Source organism: Amphiura filiformis, chromosome 13 (assembly GCF_039555335.1).
Source record: "Amphiura filiformis chromosome 13, Afil_fr2py, whole genome shotgun sequence".
Taxonomy (NCBI): Eukaryota; Metazoa; Echinodermata; class Ophiuroidea; order Amphilepidida; family Amphiuridae; genus Amphiura; species Amphiura filiformis.
In genome coordinates, this window is record NC_092640.1 from 38,068,289 (window position 1) to 38,086,951 (window position 18,663).

At 37.6% G+C, this 18,663-nt stretch overlaps 1 protein-coding gene across 1 annotated transcript; it reads left to right on the plus strand.

Moving 5' to 3' along the window:
• The first annotated feature begins 9,569 nt into the window (after nucleotides 1-9,569).
• LOC140167279 (histamine N-methyltransferase A-like) lies at nucleotides 9,570-14,538 on the plus strand. Its single transcript, XM_072190612.1, has 3 exons — nucleotides 9,570-9,905; nucleotides 11,969-12,289; nucleotides 13,652-14,538. Exons 1-3 carry the CDS (start codon nucleotides 9,641-9,643, stop codon nucleotides 14,053-14,055), a joined length of 990 nt encoding a protein of 329 aa, XP_072046713.1. The 5' UTR covers nucleotides 9,570-9,640; the 3' UTR covers nucleotides 14,056-14,538.
• The last annotated feature ends 4,125 nt before the right edge of the window (nucleotides 14,539-18,663 follow it).

Sequence of the window (18,663 nt, forward strand, 5' to 3'; positions counted from 1 at the left end):
ATGTTCTTAAAATGTTTTTTTCAAAACCTTTTAATAACATTTAAATGTCGGGTTATATAAAGGTCATGAAAACGTTTTTAAAACGTTATTGAAAATATTTTGGGCAAACATTTTTCGCAAAATATTTTTTTCAACTCCCCAAAATAACATTCTGTTTAGAATGTTTTGTATCAAGTTTTCAAGAATGTTTTTGGAATGTTATTAAAACGTTTTTATACCCTTTATATAACCCGACATTTAAACGTTTTCTGTAAAACATTTTTGTTTGCTGAGCAGTAGATTATCAAAAATGTTTTGTAAGGTTATGAAAACGTTTTATACTCTTAATATACCCTTTATATAACCCGACATTTAAACGTTTCTGACAACCTTTTATAACCTTTTGCGAATGATGTCGAAAACGTTTTGTGTTTGCTGGGAAGCCCCAAATGGCAGCGCAAGTTGACCGCAATGCTGAGTGTGACAGACAACAGACCCGTGCTGATCCCCTGCTCTTTACGAAAAGGCCTGCATACATGTGATGCATGTGAATGCATACTAGCATTTACCATCAATTTACCATTTTAGTATATAGATCACTATTATATCTTATAATCACACCGAATACTTTATGGAGCTGTATTTATCATTAGTAACTATCATGTTCACAGCAGTACACGCCAAATAAATTTGTTTCTAAAAATGTTTTTAAAATAAAAAAGAATAACGCTAATTTAATGCACTGGCTTGGAAGGTCTGGTTACAGCAGTATACGCCAAATACATTTGTTTCTAAAAATGTTTTTAGAATAAAATAGAATAACGTTAATTTAATGTACTGGGTTGGAAAGTCTGATTACCTTTTAGAAATAGCCGAATGGGAGGGTGTTTTTATACTTTATACTTTTTATGTGAAAATTGAAGCATCCTATCATATCAATGTGAAAGCGCTCTTTTAGCAAAGTCATAGTTCATTAAATTTACAACCGTATGACAAAACAGGCGAAAATAGTAACTTTTTGCACAAGATTTGTAATTTAAAGAGAAATGGCGATTGCTCATAGGAAGCTGTTCGGAGATGCATTTGTAAGAGAATCGTTTGTAGCCAAACCTTTTAATATGGTATAAAGGAATATATGAATATTAACTGTACGTACAGTACTGTACATACGATATTCGTGGAACCCAATCGTTATGGTACAATTAGGAGACGGAGTATTTTTGTGTGAAAAGATGGTTAAATGTCTATATCAAAATCCCATAGTACCCCACTTTACTGTTTTGTTTTTATGGTCATTTGATTTTCTAATTGACGGACTAGGAGAATTTGGATAACCGAAGTTAATTTTGGCGTAGGAAGGATAGGAGTGCATCATACTAGCAGGAAAATCCAATGTTTGCTAGAATGGTGATGTCAACTCTTGAGGTCAAAAATTGGACTGGCACGCGCTTCGTAATATGAACCGCGAGAATTGACTCCATATATAACCCTTACTTAAAGTGACTTTTACAGTGCATGTGACGCATACACAATTTGTTATAGACCAAACAGAAGATACATTTTAGACAGTCGTTTACGGAGTCACGGCTGTCTAATGTTTCTTTCCAGTTTCTTTCGTCTTTAAGTCAATCTGCTTCTTCTGCCATAAACAACATAGCAGGGTGACGCCAGTTGCACACAAGTATTGTTACTGCCACGTGCCTTTAGGGTGTTCACCGATTTTGTGTCAAAGGTCAATAAGGGGTCGTTTTTTTGGTCCGAGACGATATCCCTCCAAGATGCATAGGGTGTACTTTCCAGCAAGGTTGTTTTAATTATATTGGAGTTTGAGGAGTCCATGGATTTACAAGGGTCAGTTTCACACTATTTTGGCCCATGATCGGGGTAACTTTGGTGGAAAAGGGGCTCCTTGGCCCTTTTCTTTTCCTTTGCACTCCAGATTTTCTCTTTCATGTTTTGTCAGAGGGGGACTTTTTCTTTCAATTTTTGTCAGGCTCTTCCCCCTGCCCCCTGCTGGCTACGCCACTTGAGGCACAATAGAATAGGTAACGCATTGTTCCTTTCTGCCGATTTGATTAACCGACATGCTATGGTACCCTAGAGGGACACGAGAGGTACCCTTTGTTCAGAACAAAAGGGTTCCCCCATTACGGGTGGGCTAGGTATTGTTGGTAGAAGCAGCCAAAACATCGATATATTATTGAAAACTAACACTTTCATGTTTTGCATAATTTCATTTTACAAATTATTTAGTTTACAACATAACTCAAGAACCACATGACCTACAAAAGTATATCTGTGATATTTGAATTCTTCTACACGCTCGCTATGAAATGATCAATGCAATTTTTGCCAAAGCTCACTACCGTTCGCAAGATGCTGTAAACTACCAAATCGCAACAGTTTGAAATAGTTGCTAACCTTAATTCGGTAACTGGCCTGGCAGGCTATTGTCAATAAGTGTTCAAACGAAAGTCACACGAAAGCGCCCACTTGAGCGAGATGTATATTTTATTCTTATACAGCCCATGGGTGTGATTGAGTAGCCGAAGCACAAAATGCACACTTTATCTGTCGATTTACATTCATTTACCACCCACCTTATTTCAGCCGCACCATTTATATGAATTGAATATAGTTACTGATCGATTACTCGTAACAACGTGACGTGACTGTTTTGTCTATCAATTAACTTAAGTATATTTTGTTATCATGGGTATAAGCTTATGTACACTTATGATATTTTCTTGTTTTCGATCAGGTATGAGGTAAATTGATATCTACCAAAAAAACGTTGACAACGTAAAGAAAGCAGCAAGTTTAAAAAGCCCCCACCTCGGCTCACTTTTTGAAACTTGGTCCCATTTTGAATATCAACAGCAATAGCATCATTGCCATTAACATGCCTACTTGTTATTCGTTTAATTCAATCATTGATCATGAACTTAATAATTATTATAAAACAAAACATATATAGGATATTGGCCAAGAACAACCTTTCTGATCGTTCCAGAATGCTGACAACTTAATATCGCATCGGCAAATTAAAGATACGTAACATAACACTTCTGCAAATGTTTTAAGTTGATAATTATGACAAAGTTTAAATCTATCTTTTACAAATGGGACCAAGTTTCAAAAAGTGAGCCGAGGTGGGGGCTTTTTAAACTTGCTGCTGTCTTTACGTTGTCAACGTTTTTTTGGTAGATTTGCTTTCTTTTATGAATGAAGCCGAGTAGCTCCAAGCTTGAAAAGTCATCCGGTTACGAAGTACTCCATATGACGAATAAAGCGAAAAATAGAAGTTTGAATAATATTATCCTTGATTTATGATAATAAAAAATACGAGTATATGTAGCTATACCTATAACTAAAATGTAAGTGGTTCTTTGTAGCCCTGGGGCAATCTAGTTGGATATCCAAATGTCGCCGTTTGTGGTTCTTTGTAGCCCTGCAGGCAATCTAGTTGGATATCTCTATTGAACGGCGGTTGTTGGCGGTCTTTCGCGGTTCGTGGTATTCCTTTATTCTTCAAACCCTGTCCTCTATCGTGGCTGATTTATTGTTTAAGCTTGTTGGATATCCATATTTCGCGGTGTGTGGTTCTTTGTAGCCCTGCGGGGCAATCTAGTTGGATTTCCAAATTTCGCCGTTTGTGGTTCTTTGTAGCCCTGCAGGCAATCTAGTTGAATATCTCTATTGAGGTGGTTGTTGGAGGTCTTTCGCGGTTCGTGGTTATAATGTTCCTTTTCCTTCAAGTCTTGCCCTTTATCGAGGGCTAATTTATAGTTAAAACTTGTTGGACATCCATATTTCGCGGTGTGGGGTTCTTTATAGCCCTGCGGGGCAATCTAGTTGGATATTTCTATTGAGCGGCAGTTGTTGGCGGTTTTTCGCGGTTTGTGGTTTTAATGGGTAGGATATCCATATTTCAAGATTTGTGGTTCCTGATTCCTGCGGGGCAATCTAGCTGGATATCCAAATTTCGCGGTTTGTGGTTCTTTGTAGCCCTGCGGGACAATCTAGTTGGATATCCCTATTGAGCGGTGGTTGTCGGCGGTCTTTTGAGATTTAATTTTCCCGCCCGCCCCTTTCGGGCCGCCCCTCCTCTACACCCCGAGGATGCTTTTCAAAAATTGTAATTGTACGGTGTCAAAAATTACTATTACTTGGTATGGTAATTTATCTTACTATGTTGACTTATACTGTTTGTTAAGGCAACTTTCGCGGTTCGTGGTTATAATTTCCCTAATCCTTCAAGCTTTGCCCTCTATCGAGGGCTAATTTATAGTTAAAACTTGTTGGACATCCCTATTTCGCGGTTTATGGTTCTATGGTTCCAAATTTCACGGTTTGTGGTTCTTTGTAGCCCTGCGGGGCAATATAGTTGAATATTTCTATTAAGCGGCAGTTGTTGGCGGTTTTTCGCGGTTTGTGGTTTTAATTTGTAGGATATCCATATTTCAAGATTTGTGGTTCCTGAGTCCTGCGGGGCAATCTAGCTGGATATCCAAATTTCGCGGTTTGTGGTTCTATCCCTATTGAGCGGCGGTTGTCGGCGGTCTTTTGAGATTTAATTTTCCCTTTAATTTCGGGCCGCCCCCTCCTCTACATCCCGAGGATGCTTTTCAATAATTTAAATTCTACGGTGTCAAAAATTACTATTCCTTGGTATGATAATTTAATCTTACCATGTTGACTTATATTGTTTGTTAAGTCAACTGGACGTGACAAAATATCCTGCTATGTAGACATTAATTTGTTGCTAAATTGACTTGGCATAATAATGTATTTCGCGAAGACGATATCCATTTTTGGTATGTCGACTTAGCATGACAATTTATCTTGCCATGTTGATTTGTTTGTTCAGTTGTCTTGGCGAGATATTTTATATCGTCATGTTGACATAATGCTGATAATAAGTCGACATGGCAAGATAATTATCTTGTCAAGTTGTGTCACATAGACGCTTCCGTACTATATATGCTTGATAAATGTTATTTGGATATTTTTTTCCTGCTGGCCTTCCATACTAGCGGAACAATTTTCCACACCTACAGAGTGTTTGTAATCAACCTACCGGGACGGTATGACAATTGTCATGTTCTACGATAGCTGAAGATGACAGAGAGTCAGGTCTCTGAATCGATTCAACAACCATTCATACATATCACAATCATGTTTTATTGTCCTATTATCATGCGAATTTGCCCGTGGTAGGACAAAATATATTTAAATTAGAATAACAATGAGTAACGTCGTATTACATACCCTATACCAGGGCTATGACACTCTATTCACGTGGTTTCTTTTCCAACGCTAAAAGATTACGAATTTTGGTGGTTTGTAAATGAAAAGTGTCCGCACTATCGATTGATTACGTAACTGTTATGAATAATTTATTAGTTTTTCAATGCAATCGCCTCGACCCATTAATACATATTATCTGTATTTATCAAAGTACTTGGAATAGCAATCTGGTGAGTTCACTGAACTACGCCCAAATACTGATGGAGTTTTAATGGCGCTAATCCTCTCCATACACAAATGAACAAATACAATAGGAGAAGGTCAACACATATAACCTCCTATATGACATGTTATATGAGATGTACAACAACCTGAATATCATAAAGATCAGTGTTCGTTTGTGCATATGAACTGCATATTTACAATACTAAATATTACTCGTTATATATTATGTCAAATATTGGTATTATGACAACACGGTATATACATTGTATATAAAACGACTAATAGATCCTACTATCATGGCGTCAGGTCATTGGTTCATCATATCCCGTATGTTTCTTAAAATTCATTCATATTTGAGACAAATTTCTGTGCCCATTTTATAGGCGTACAGGTGGATCCGGTTTTTTTGTCATTTTCATTTCTTTTTGATGAAAGAATTAAGGTTTTCCACTGCACGGAGGCCACTATGTGATACTAATTTAATGCTATTTGTAAATGAATGCGGATTCCCGGTTGTTGTTTTTCCACAGTGTGACAACTGTCCACCCATCCAGACAACATCATCACATAATAAAACGTCTGTATTTTTACGATGAGTAAAATAATATTAAACTGAACTTTGCCTTGGAACATTGTGTAAGACGGTGTAAGATTTTGTGGGCGCCCTCAACATTATTATCCTCTTTGTATCCGTAAATGACATGGCATAGACTGTGTGAATTCTATGAAGACTAGGGGCCTACTTATACATGGGGTCATATCCATGGACACAAGTAACGATAATTGACAACACGATACGCGACTGTATTTAGGGAGGCTAACCACTAATAATTAATAATGCCGGGTAGGGCCTACTCCTGGGCGACTCGTGTGGGCAAGGACGCTTAGGACGGTGACCAAATGAGTCTCAAATTTCACCGGGGAGGGGCACTCAAGTATGATAATGTAGGCCTATACGCATGTGTGGCCAACTTTTTAAACACCCCCTAAAACGAGTTTTACCCTACCAGCAAATTTAGGATCAATAGGCCTAAGCTAACTTAATACACTAAAGGAAGTTTTGGATGAGAAAACGGACATTTTGATGAGAAACGGCCAAAATGGTGAGAATTTAAATTTTCTCATTCTTTTGGATGAGAAACTTCCTGGTGTGTGTGTCAATCATTATTGTCTTATTAAAATCCGGGACTTTGGTTGACCTGTGCTAGACTCCAGCACATGTTAATGACGCAAAGACAGTTGTGGTAACACCATGGTCGCAGACCTGCAAAAAAGCTCAAAAACAGATAGTAATGAAACCAGTTTTTATTTTCCTTGCTCTAGCGAGTTCACAGAGAAGGTGTTTCTAGTACAATGCAGCGTCGGACTCTAGCTGAGAGCGTAGCCTGAGTCCAAACGGACTCCAAGAAGGGCTCTCCATACACAAATGAACAAACACAAGGAAAGTAGTCTCCTCCGTGACCAGCTTGATTTCGATGGAGCGAAACCAAATTGGCTGCAGAGGAGACGGGTAATTTTGCCATGCAAATGAGGTGAGTGCCCTCACGGAATAGGCCTGGAAGCGGCACTAGACATTAGCATGAAGCCGCATTCATATGTAAATAGCGTATTGTTATTTAAATTTGCGCCCAGACGTATTGAGGGCGACAGTCATGTTATCCAGACAGAGAATGTCTTGATGCGCCAGGCATGTCAAATTGCTGAGTGAATGTGTATAAATCCCCTTTCTGTATAGGTAATAAGCTAGTACATTTCGTGTTCCAGTTTGTTATAACAAAAAATAAGTATTATATTAAATATATTAAGTGTTTAAACTTTGAAATTGACGTGAATTTGAAGTGCAGAGCTCCCAATCTAGCTAAATCGTGTCGTGTGAAATTATGCTGTGTGACCCCCGCTGCGTAGTAGAATTATATTCATAAAACATTGAATTTAACATATAATGTGGGCAGCCAACCACGATTTATCAGCATTTAAAAGATATATTAATTAACAAAGATAAATAATCAACAGTACAAATGACAATTTAACTAGTAAACAAGTCTGAAATCTTAAAATGTTGCCACGTGATTTCCCGAACACATGATATGTCTACATGTGACCATTATTCAGATTTACCGAAGTATTTGGAGTATGGTGCACGGCTTGCAGGCAACTGTGTATTTCTTTACCTCCGTATAAAATCAATAATTCATGCTGGGAGCCAAGTAACATTCTGTCTGCTTAGTGCATATTGGTATTTTATTTTACTTGAGAGCATATAGAAATACATAAAGACGAATAAGGCGCCATGATGGAAAGCTATGGAAGGTCAGGTCGGGTATCAAAGGTTATTTTAACTTCAAATACTACTTGTGTTTCACACCTTGCCTCTGTCACGTATTTCCTTCATGTTATTGACCTCAAGTCCTAATTTTGACTTTGCTATTGCAAAATGTCATTTCATATCAAATTAGTAGACTTTCTTTGAAACAAACATATCACTGGTGCCTGATGGGAATATCCGTCCGCCATTTCATTAAACTGGATCGTTTTCGCCTGGTTTGCGCCCAGATGTATTGAGGGCGCGCTATACTCTCATTGAACAGGCAAAGTTCGCAAAACTAACAACGTTGTTATTTGCCAATAGCAATTAACATGATCCAAGGGTCGAACATGAATTATTCATAACGGATCGATAACTGGCCTCATTTTCTAGCTAGTAAACCAGCGGAATTTTTCATAGGTTTTGTGTTGCTAATAGAACAACCGTGAATTTAGTGTCACCCCCTTGGTGCCCTCTCAAGAATAACTACTCTCTGGTTTTAATGTTAGGTGTAAATTAGATACAGACTTTAAGGTACATATTTCGAGGTGCATAACAGACACCAAATTTGTGTCATAACAAACACCAAATTGGTGTCGATGACCTGACATGCATGCATTCTTTTGTGATGGTCTTTCAATTTGTACCGAGTGTCCTTGGCAGACTTGACTATGCTTCAGTGGTCATGAAAGGATTCAATAGATAACCTCTGCCCCACTAATCCCCAGCTATTGTCTGAAATTGCACCTCGGAAGATATATTATAACAACTCAGTCCTCAAATGATAGTCATATAACGACCAAAAGATAAATGACTGACTATCATTGAGGACTGAGTTCCGCAGTCTAGGTGTAAATATAGTCTCGCGGGAGCATCTGTTATTAGTCTTCTTTATCAGTCTTTTTTTTTTTAAACTTGCTGGTCACGGCTACCGCGTGACTCTAATAATAGTTAGTATTAGTTACCATGAAATCAATTTAAATTACAAATAAATCGTCTTCATTCAATCAACATATCTTAGAATCTCATTATGAAGTAAGTTCTTTTATTCAAAGGCCTACATGCCCATAATATCAAAACAATACACATAAATGGGAAAAAATAGTTGAGCGTCAAACACAAAATTGAGTGTGTAGTCCCTGTTCGATAAACATGATTTTCGTCAATTTTTTTCGCATCAGAAAATCAATCGTATTATCGTGTTCAATATTGCGTAAGTTAGGACCTACAGTAGGGGATGGGCGGGTAATCCCGACGGCGTGTAATCCTAAACGGTCCTGTTGTAGCTAACCTGAGAAAGGGTTAAAATGTCAAAGTTGCTCGAATTGTGCTACAAACCATTCCAATGTATTCCTATAGTCACAAGGATTCAGAAAATGTATAGTAGACCTATTTTGCCTGTCTTATCTTATCTTATTACCAGTTTACCAGATGGATTTATATTCAAATAACCATACTGAATTTAAGGTGTGCATTTAATTATACATGACATATAAAACATTGAAATAACTTTGGGAAGTTGGGAAAAGTTGCTGTCACACTGCAAAAAATATTTTACTCAACATTGAATAAAAAGGTCACAACTCAACTCAACTAAAAAATTACTCAACATTGCGCTCACATAGGTCACAACTCAACAAATGAGTAAAACATTACTTACCATGAGCTCAATGTTGAGTAATTGTTTACTCATTTGTTGAGTTGTGACCTATATATGCTCAATGTTGAGTAATTTTTTACTCAACTGTTGAGTTGTGACCTTTTTACTCAATGTTGAGTAAAATATTTTTTGCAGTGCAAAATTGTGTTTACTTTTTTAAAACCACCCTGTAGGTTGATGCAGTGGAGAGGGCAAATGTCATTAAATCATACCATTATAAGATGATCTGTTGGCCTATATCGATACTACACTGCGACATGGGTACACCAAATTTCGAAAAGAAAACCCCACAACCCTTATACTGTAACCATGACTGGTATTTGTTGGCTCTCAATGAATATTATCAACAAACAAGACGTCAGGAAATTATTGCAAAATGGACAGAGGAAGAATTTGAATCAAATGTAGTGAAGAATTTATCTGAAAGGTTTGGTGATAAACTTAATGATCAGACATTGAGTGTGCTTGGTGTAGGCAGCGGTGACGGTAAGGCAATCATATATTAACGAGGGGTATCAAAAAGTTTTAGAAATCGCCCAGAAGTGAAAGAGCTATATCAATGAAATTTTGTCAGTGCAATCACTGGTCCCGATGTACACTATGATGCAAAATGGTCTCATAAGAATGTTTACTTTTTTACAGGCGCTAGATGTCAGTACCTGCCTATGTAACCGCATAACCAGCAAAATGGAAAAAATTGAGGCATGTAGAATGATTAAGTTCCATTTTAAGGGTTACAGTGCCCAAAAAATCTGTGATGAAATAAAAATTCATTTTCCAAAAAGCAACAGTGACAATATCACAATCACCAGCGAAGATAACTTTCATTTCATCATCGATTTTCTAGGCACTGCAACCCTAGCTTCAAATGCAGGATCTTAAGGGGTGGTGCAATAATTATGTGTACCCCCGGGGGTGAATTATAGGGGGGCAAAGATTTTTGGCAGGCCAGAAGGGGGGGGCAAGCATTTTTGGCAGGTCATAAGAGGGGGGGTCAAGCGATTTTTGGCAGGTCGAAAGGGGGAGCAAGCAATTTTTGGCACAGATATTTTGGGTACCGTTTCTAAATTACGCCCTATAAAGGCATAGGAAAACGTTAGGAACACATTCAAATATGCAAAATTTCCTGCTCGCTGCGCTCGCATCGTATGATAAGACAATTTAAGGTTTTAAATTCGGGTTCCCCAAAATCTTGCATGTGTAAGGGGGGGCAAGATTTTTTGGCACGTCAAAAGGGGGCAAAGGTTTTTGGCACGTCGAAAGGGGGGCAAAGTTTTTTGGCATGGCCAAAGGGGGGGCAAGCGTTTTTGGCAGAACATTTTGAGAATTCACCCCCCTTAGGGGTACACATAATTATTGCACCACCCCTAATAACGCTGCTTGTCTCAATTTTCTCAATCTTGCAGTTTATGCGCAGTAACTGGGGCAGCAGGTTATTAGCATCTAGCGTCGCCTGTAAAAAAAGTAAACATACTTATGAGACCATTTGTGACCATCCACATCGAAACGCTCGTAAAGTCGGCCTCTGGTCAATTTTGTTTTCTTGCGTATTTAGAAAATATATATCATAAGCTTTACAATGATATATCATTTGACTTCAAACAATATCCAGAAGCGGGGTTATGGCTTGTTAAACTTTGCTACTTCAGTAAAAAGGTACATTATTTTGGTGCTACAATATATCTCTTTTTCTACATTGCTGGTATTAAATATCAAATTGTCAAAATTGGCGGTCACTTCAAATCATCCCCAAGTCAACGAGGTTCAGGAATGTCCTCTCATTGTTAATTGTTGGTTAACTCACCACTTGAACAGGATTTAGCCAAAGCAAACAAAGACTAAAGCTATTTACTATAAGTATAAGCTTATTATCCTCTTCAACAATAGGATTAAAGATTGGTATTAAATGACTGGACTGAAATGAGACACTTGTAGGACAATTATTAGGTACATTATGAATACAAGCTTTATTCACATTTTGGACTGTAACTCTAAATATAATTTGCCGACTTTACGAGCGGTTTGAGATGGATAGTCACATGTTTGCACCATAGTGTACATATGGACCAGTGATTGCACTGACAAAATTTCATTGATATAGCTCTTTCACTTCTGGGCGATTTCTAAAACTTTTTGATACCCCCTCGTATAACAGACGTTTTTTGTAATTGACCACTTCGTTGCCGTTGGCGGCGTTTGGCTCTGCTGACTCCAATTTGGCCGAGCAGAAAACTGAAAGCGAGGCCAAAAATTAAATTGCAAGGACTATCTAGATGAGACTTGGTACATACGTAGTACAAGTAAAATATCAGTATATTAAGTTTAGCATTTTGCTCATTTTAATCTGCATAATGAATTAGAGTTCATTTTATTGTTTTCAAGAAATTAAATCTCCAAAAATGTAACTAGTGGAACAGTAATTTGCATATTCATAAAACCAACATGGCTGCTTATGCGTGGGTGAAATTGTTCTGTCAAACAAGTTTTCCCAAGAATTGAGTAAGTATATCTTGGAACTTCAACAGCTAATATGATTTTTCTTCCAATAGGTTATCAAGAAACGTTACAACTAAAGAAATTGAAAACCAAATTCTCTCGAATATCTGCAACCGTCATTGAACCAAACACAAAGCAGATCTGCAAATATCAGATAACCGTGCGGCAGAATAGCAGCGACATTACAGGGATTAAACACAAATGGCACAACCAAACCTTCCAAGAGTTTATGACATCTATAGAAGCAGAGCAGAAGTACCATTTTATCACCATTGTCCATGCCATGTATTATATGGGTGAAGTAGAAGAGGCAGTCAAAACGTTCTATGAGTTATTGGAACCTGGCGGGAAAATATTAATAATGCTAGTAACGGGTAGGTAAAATACACAGGGGTACTCGCGTTTTGTTGACAATTTTTCTATTTTGAGAACTTTTGAGAAAACAGTGATTAATCATAAAGGAGTATCAGTAACCCATCAAACACAAAACGTTTTACATGAAATGTCAGTTTGTACAGGTTTGACATGAAGTATGGAATCATGTTCTGCACGATCTGCCAAGACTAGTCTGGAAGGGGTCTGCATAAATCGTGTATTAATTGGAGTGTGTCGGGAGATGGTGTAAAATAATTGTTTGATAAAAATGTCCTTTCTATGAGTTTACATTATGATTCTCACAATGTAGTGCATTTGCCTAAAATGGCGGATTTATGGAGGCTGAATTTGAGCTTTGTGGGGACACAATTTAGGACTTTATGCAACATTGCTCTGTTATTTTTAAATTTATTGGGAATTTAGGTGGTATTCCTAAATTTCGTCAGCAATTGGCATTCGTCAGAGCTGAAATGCACTTGCAATGTACCAATTGTTTTGAAAATGGGAGGAGCTTAAAATATGGCTCATAAAAGTGATGCGTACTAAGAAAGTTTGAATGGGGTCAAATGTTATAAGATAACTGTACATAAAAAACTGCTGCGCGGATTCCTGGTTGTTTTCAGAAATACATAGATTTGGAAAGCCAAAAGTTATGTATGGTAACGAGAATTAAGAATAGGATTTATTATCCATCATCCAAATATTGTTTTTTGTACTTGGCAAATTTACTAATGGAGTCAGCGAAGAATTACCCTTCAAGGAATGTAAAGAGGGACAAATATTAATTCCTTTTGCCTGGGCATTATGAATTCCAAGCAATTCCAGCATTAGGGGTGGTGCAATAATTATGTGTACCCCGGGGGGTGAATTCTCATGCCAAAAAATCTTTGCCCCCCCTTTCGACGTGCCAAAAACCTTTGCTCCCCCCTTTTGACGTGCCAAAAAATCTTTGCCCCCCCCCTTACACATGCAATATTTTGGGGAACCCGAATTTAAAACCTTAAATTGTCTTATCATATAATGCGAGCGCAGCGTGCAGGAAATTTTGCATATTTGAATGTGTTCCTAACGTTTTCCTATGCCTTTTTAGGGCGTAATGTAGAAACGGTACCCAAAATATCTGTGCCAAAAATTGCTTGCCCCCCCTTTTGACCTGCCAAAAATCGCTTGACCCCCCTTTTGACCTGCCAAAAATGCTTGCCCCCCCTTCTGGCTTGCCAAAAATCTTTGCCCCCCCCCTATAATTCACCCCCGGGGTACACATAATTATTGCACCACCCCTTATGTGTTTAAGGAATGAAAAATTATAACCTTATAGCAAGACCAAACAGCTAGTATATCCCTTCATCTTTCTATCGTAGACTCCGGTATGGCATTGCTTGCGAAGACATTCCCTCAGCTAGCTGTGGAAGAGCAGACTCCAACAGCAACTACTGAATCAAATGAGGCGAAGACAAACTGTCTTATCACATCAACAGATGTGAAATCTGTTCTCAGCAAGTACCAGATGGCTTATACTCAATCTTCTTACACACTATCAGCAGATCTAACGACATGTTTCACCCAAGATGAAATGACACCTGCCACCAAGCTTGTACTTGATTTCATCACAATGACAGTGAAGTTTCAGGAATCAGTATCAGACAAAACATTCAATGAAGTCATGGATTTTATCAAACGTAATACGCGTGTCCAGAAAAGTGATCAAGGTGGTGATAAATATTATTTTGATACTGCATGTGATATTCTAGTAATATCAAAATAGGTAATATAAAATAAATCAACAAATAACATCGTCAAATAACTAAGACTTGAGAAAATATTAGGGTAGGTATTTTATTAAATTTTTAATGTCAAGCATATCTATATCCAACAACAGCTGAAATCTAGGAGATGAAGCTGACGAAACTTCGACCAGGCACCAGAAGTGACCTGGTGAAAGTGGGTGTGTGTGATAGCTGGTCGGGGCAATTTTTTTAAAGGACAGGCAAGCATATAGCCAACAGGGGCTTATTACCCTGATCGGAACCGACTGTAACGAGGTCTTTTATCATGGGTCATCAGCCACGAGCAGAGCGGTTTTTTTGGAGGGGGGTGGCTGCAGGGAATTGGACCTAGGACCTCTCACACCAAAAGCAAAGACCTTAACCAGTGTGACACGATGCTCCACCTGGTCGGGATATTGTATTTTTATCACACTATTGTATTTTAAATCTTACCTCTTCATTCTTTCAAATACTAAATGCATTTCAGGATATTTTAAGACATTTAAAATTCATGTTTTGTTTTGTTTTGTTTTTTTCATTTTAGTTTCTTATTAATGTCATTGTGTGTTTAAATGTAGTTTATATAATGATGATACATGTAAATGCATATTCAAGAAGTAATTTACCATTTTAGTAAATCCCTATTCTGTCTTTTGATCACACGGACTACTTCATGGAGCTGTTTTTAACATTAGTATTTTAATATCATACCCACCATGCTCACAGCAGTATACGCCGAATAAATTAGTTTCTAAAATGTTTTTAGAATAAATAGAATAATATGCTAATTCAATGCACTGGCTTGGAAAGCCTAACTACCTTTTAGAAATAACCGAGTGGGAGGGTTTTTAATGAAATATTTGTATGTACAAATGTATGTATTAAGGAATATCATGAATATACATCATATTCATATACGAAATTCGTTGTACCCAATCGTGATGGTACAATTGATCTGGTTTAGGAGGCGGAGTATTCATTTTATTATTTTTTTTGAAATAATTTTGTGAACAGATGGTTATACGTCTATATCAAAATCCCATAGTATCCCACCAAACTTTATTGTTTTTGTTTTTATGGTAACGGATTAGGAAAATATGGCTAGCCTAAGTTAATTTTGGCGTAGGTAGGCGTGCATCATACTAGCAGGAAAATCGAATACGTTGGCAAGAATGGTGACGTCAACTCTTGAGGTCAAAGATTGGACTGGCACGCGCATTGTTATATGAAGCGCGAGAATTGACTCCATTTAACCCTCACTTAAAGTGACTTTCACAGTGCAAGTGCATGTAAAGCAAACAAAATTTGCAATTCTAAATAAGATAAGAACACTTTGATGCAAAGCATCAGTGTAAGGCGCAATCATATACAATATTTACTGCTCATGAGGGATCTGGTGGAATCTATTGCTCTCCAGAGGTGAACTGGAGACCGTGGGCCTACTATTTTCCCCGAGACCGCCAGGTCGAGGGAAAATAGTTGGCTCACGGTCTCCTATACCTTTACGGGCGTAATATATTAATTAATTAAATATGAGAACAAAGGTCACCAATTAGAGGTCATCCGGGGTCAAAGTTTCATTCTCATGCTGCAACTAGAATTTTACCGTTTTGTACCAGGGTTGCATTACTGTATATAGTAACCCTTTCAAATGGAACAAGACAGTAAGAGTAGTCAGTCATCCAAAGGCAAACGTCATTAACAGATGTTATCCGGGGTCGGGTCATATAGGGTCAACGGGATGAAACAATGTCGCTAACATGCTGCTGCCCCTCTAGGCTTAAACTTGGTAAAATAAATAAAATTAGGGACCGTCTTTCGGGGCCCCCTTTTCAGACCTCAAAAATTTCAGCCCCCCTTTTTTTGACATGAAAATTACGGGTCAACCCATAGAAAAGCATAGAATCAGGCCCCCTAACAAGTGTTTGTGAACGGTCCCTTATAATAATAAATTTGAATTAAATACCAAATGTTCAGTTTTTCAGTCCCAAATCTCGCAAAATTCACATGGGAGATAGAGGTAGGTGTGTTATAAACTATATTTGCTTGAAATAGTTAAATGAGGGAACATGTCACGAATAAGGTCGAGGTCAGAGGTCATCAAACCGAGGTCATCCGGGGTCCAAGGTCATGTGGGTGATATTGGGGTCAAAAAGTATCTATCAAATTAGAGAAAACACCGGACGATCGCTGCTCCAGCAGCACATATATATTGGCAACTTTCTAATAGATTGAGCTAACTATTGAAACAGTAATACAATCTGCCCTTTTGCACTAAAGTCATAATCGTTCAGACATAACTTTAGCACAACTTGTGTTTCTAATCCCATCAACAATAAAAACTAAAAATTGTCAAGATATCAAAACTTTCTTACCATTTTTATATTTCATTAGGGGCTGTGTAATAATTATGTGTACACCCGGGGTGGTGAATTTTCAAAATGGTCTGTGCCTAAAAATCTTTGCCCCCCCCCATTTGACGTTCCAAACTAAACCTTTTCCAACCCCCATTTTGACCTGCCAAAAATTCTTTGCCCCCCCCCCCTTACACATGAAAGATTTTTGGGAACTTAAAACCTTAAATTGTTTTATCATATAATGCGAGCGCAGCGAGCAGGAAATTGTGCATATTTGAATGTGTTCCTAACGTTTTCCTACACCTTTTTAGGGCGTAATATAAATTTAGAAATGGTGCCCAAAATATCTGTGCCAAAAATCGTTTGCCCCCCCCCACCTTTCGACCCTTTCGTCCTGCCAAAAAATGCTTCCCTCTTTTGGTCTGCCAAAAAATCCTTTGCCCCCCGCCCCTATAATTCACCAGACCAGGTGTACACATAATTATTGCACCACCCATAGCAAAAAGAAAAGTTTTCCGGTGACCACCCGATGACCATTCGGTGGTCATCAGAAACCTTTCGGATACCTTTTCCAGAGTTATCCAAAAGTGCCCGTTAGCGGATACCTTGCGGATACCTAATTATGTTATGCAAAAGTTTTCGGGTAGACATCCGGAAGTCTCCCAAAAACTCAAATATTTCAAATGAGTTACCTGGATTCTTTGCAGGAGTTACCCGGTGGTTATCCGCTTTTAATTTGACCTTGAAATAGCATAAAGCATCTTAAGAATGCATTGTGGGTGGGTATATGGTTAAAGGTCACTGAATGAATTCAAAATGGAGTAGGTAGCTGTTAGCAGTTGCAATATAGCTGTGCAGAATATTCAAGTTATTTGTGGTCCAAAATGTATGGATTTACATGTAGGACATTACAAGATGTTTACTAATTAATCTGGAACATGCTGTAGGAATTATAAAGCATTGGATACTTGATTTCATATGACAATGCAGGTAGGAAATTTTGTACTAAATGATTTGTATTATTGATGCGGTCTTTATACAATTACCTAATATATGACACATTTGAATGTTTTAGTTTATATTTTTCTAGTATATCATAGATGATTTTGACAGTAAATTAATGGCAATTAAATAACTAATCATCAGCTGATGTATCAATTAACTGATAAGCTTTATGTTAAGCTATTTGTTGTAAACAAATTACAATTTTTTATATAAAAATTATAGGCTGTGTCATATGTGATCAATCACATTTAGGTACTGTAATACGTGCATATATGCTGATAACATATTCATAACAATTTGGTTGTACATTAATTGAAAGGTATGTCCCTTAATAAAGGTGTGTACCAAATTAAATCAGAAGAATATTTTTGTACAATAACTACAATTACATTATACACTTTCAAGTTTCTTATAGCAAGATAGCACTAGCTCAACTGCCATGACTGCAGAGTTGTATTTCTCCAAAAACTACAATTCAAATAATAAGTTAAAAGGGCATTTCGTGATCCACAGCCTCATCCCCCACTTTTCTCAAAAAAAAGTTGAGATTTTTATATCACTGGAATACTCTGGCTACATAATGTTTATGTACAAAATATTTCTTGCAGATTAATTCGTTTAGCAAAGATATCGCGAAATTTGAATTTCGTTCTGGTGCACCAGAACGAAATTACAACGTATTGTCTATGGAGCAGTGTAATACACATAATCATGCATAACTCGCAAACGCAAAATCGGAATCAACTGAAATTTTGGGAATATGCTTTTTCGTGGATATGTACTGAAAAATGTCATAAAAAGAGGATGCTAGGATCACGAAATACTCCTTTAAATTGCCTAATAAATTTGTGCATACTCATGAATTTGTTTTTCTGCATTCTCCAAAAGGTCACCAGGAAGTCTCCAAAGAGGTCACCAGGTATATCGTCACCAAAAGTTATCCGCTAGTTCCCAAAAAAAGTCATCGGGTAGTTACCCGCTAGTTTCCCAAAAAAGTCATCGGGTAGTCTTCCGGTACCTATTACTTGATAGGTATCCACTATGGTTTCCGAAAAATTTATCGGGTAGTCACCCGCTACCTATCTAATTTGCATGTGATATTTGCCGGTGTCTACCCGGTGACTATCGGAAGTTATCCGCAAAGGTCTCATTTTTTGATATGGGCACCCCTTACCATCAACTACATTTATTTTTATGTCTACTAAAACGCCATTTAGAATACATATACTAGTATTTGATTCCTGA

Excerpts from the sequence above, each read along its gene's own strand:
- LOC140167279 (XM_072190612.1), top strand. The coding sequence starts at position 9,641 with ATGATCTGTTGGCCTATATCGATACTACACTGCGACATGGGTACACCA. Across the intron at positions 9,906-11,968 it reads TGGTGTAGGCAGCGGTGACG|GTTATCAAGAAACGTTACAA; the intron begins GTAAGGCAATCA and ends TTCTTCCAATAG. Across the intron at positions 12,290-13,651 it reads ATTAATAATGCTAGTAACGG|ACTCCGGTATGGCATTGCTT; the intron begins GTAGGTAAAATA and ends TTTCTATCGTAG.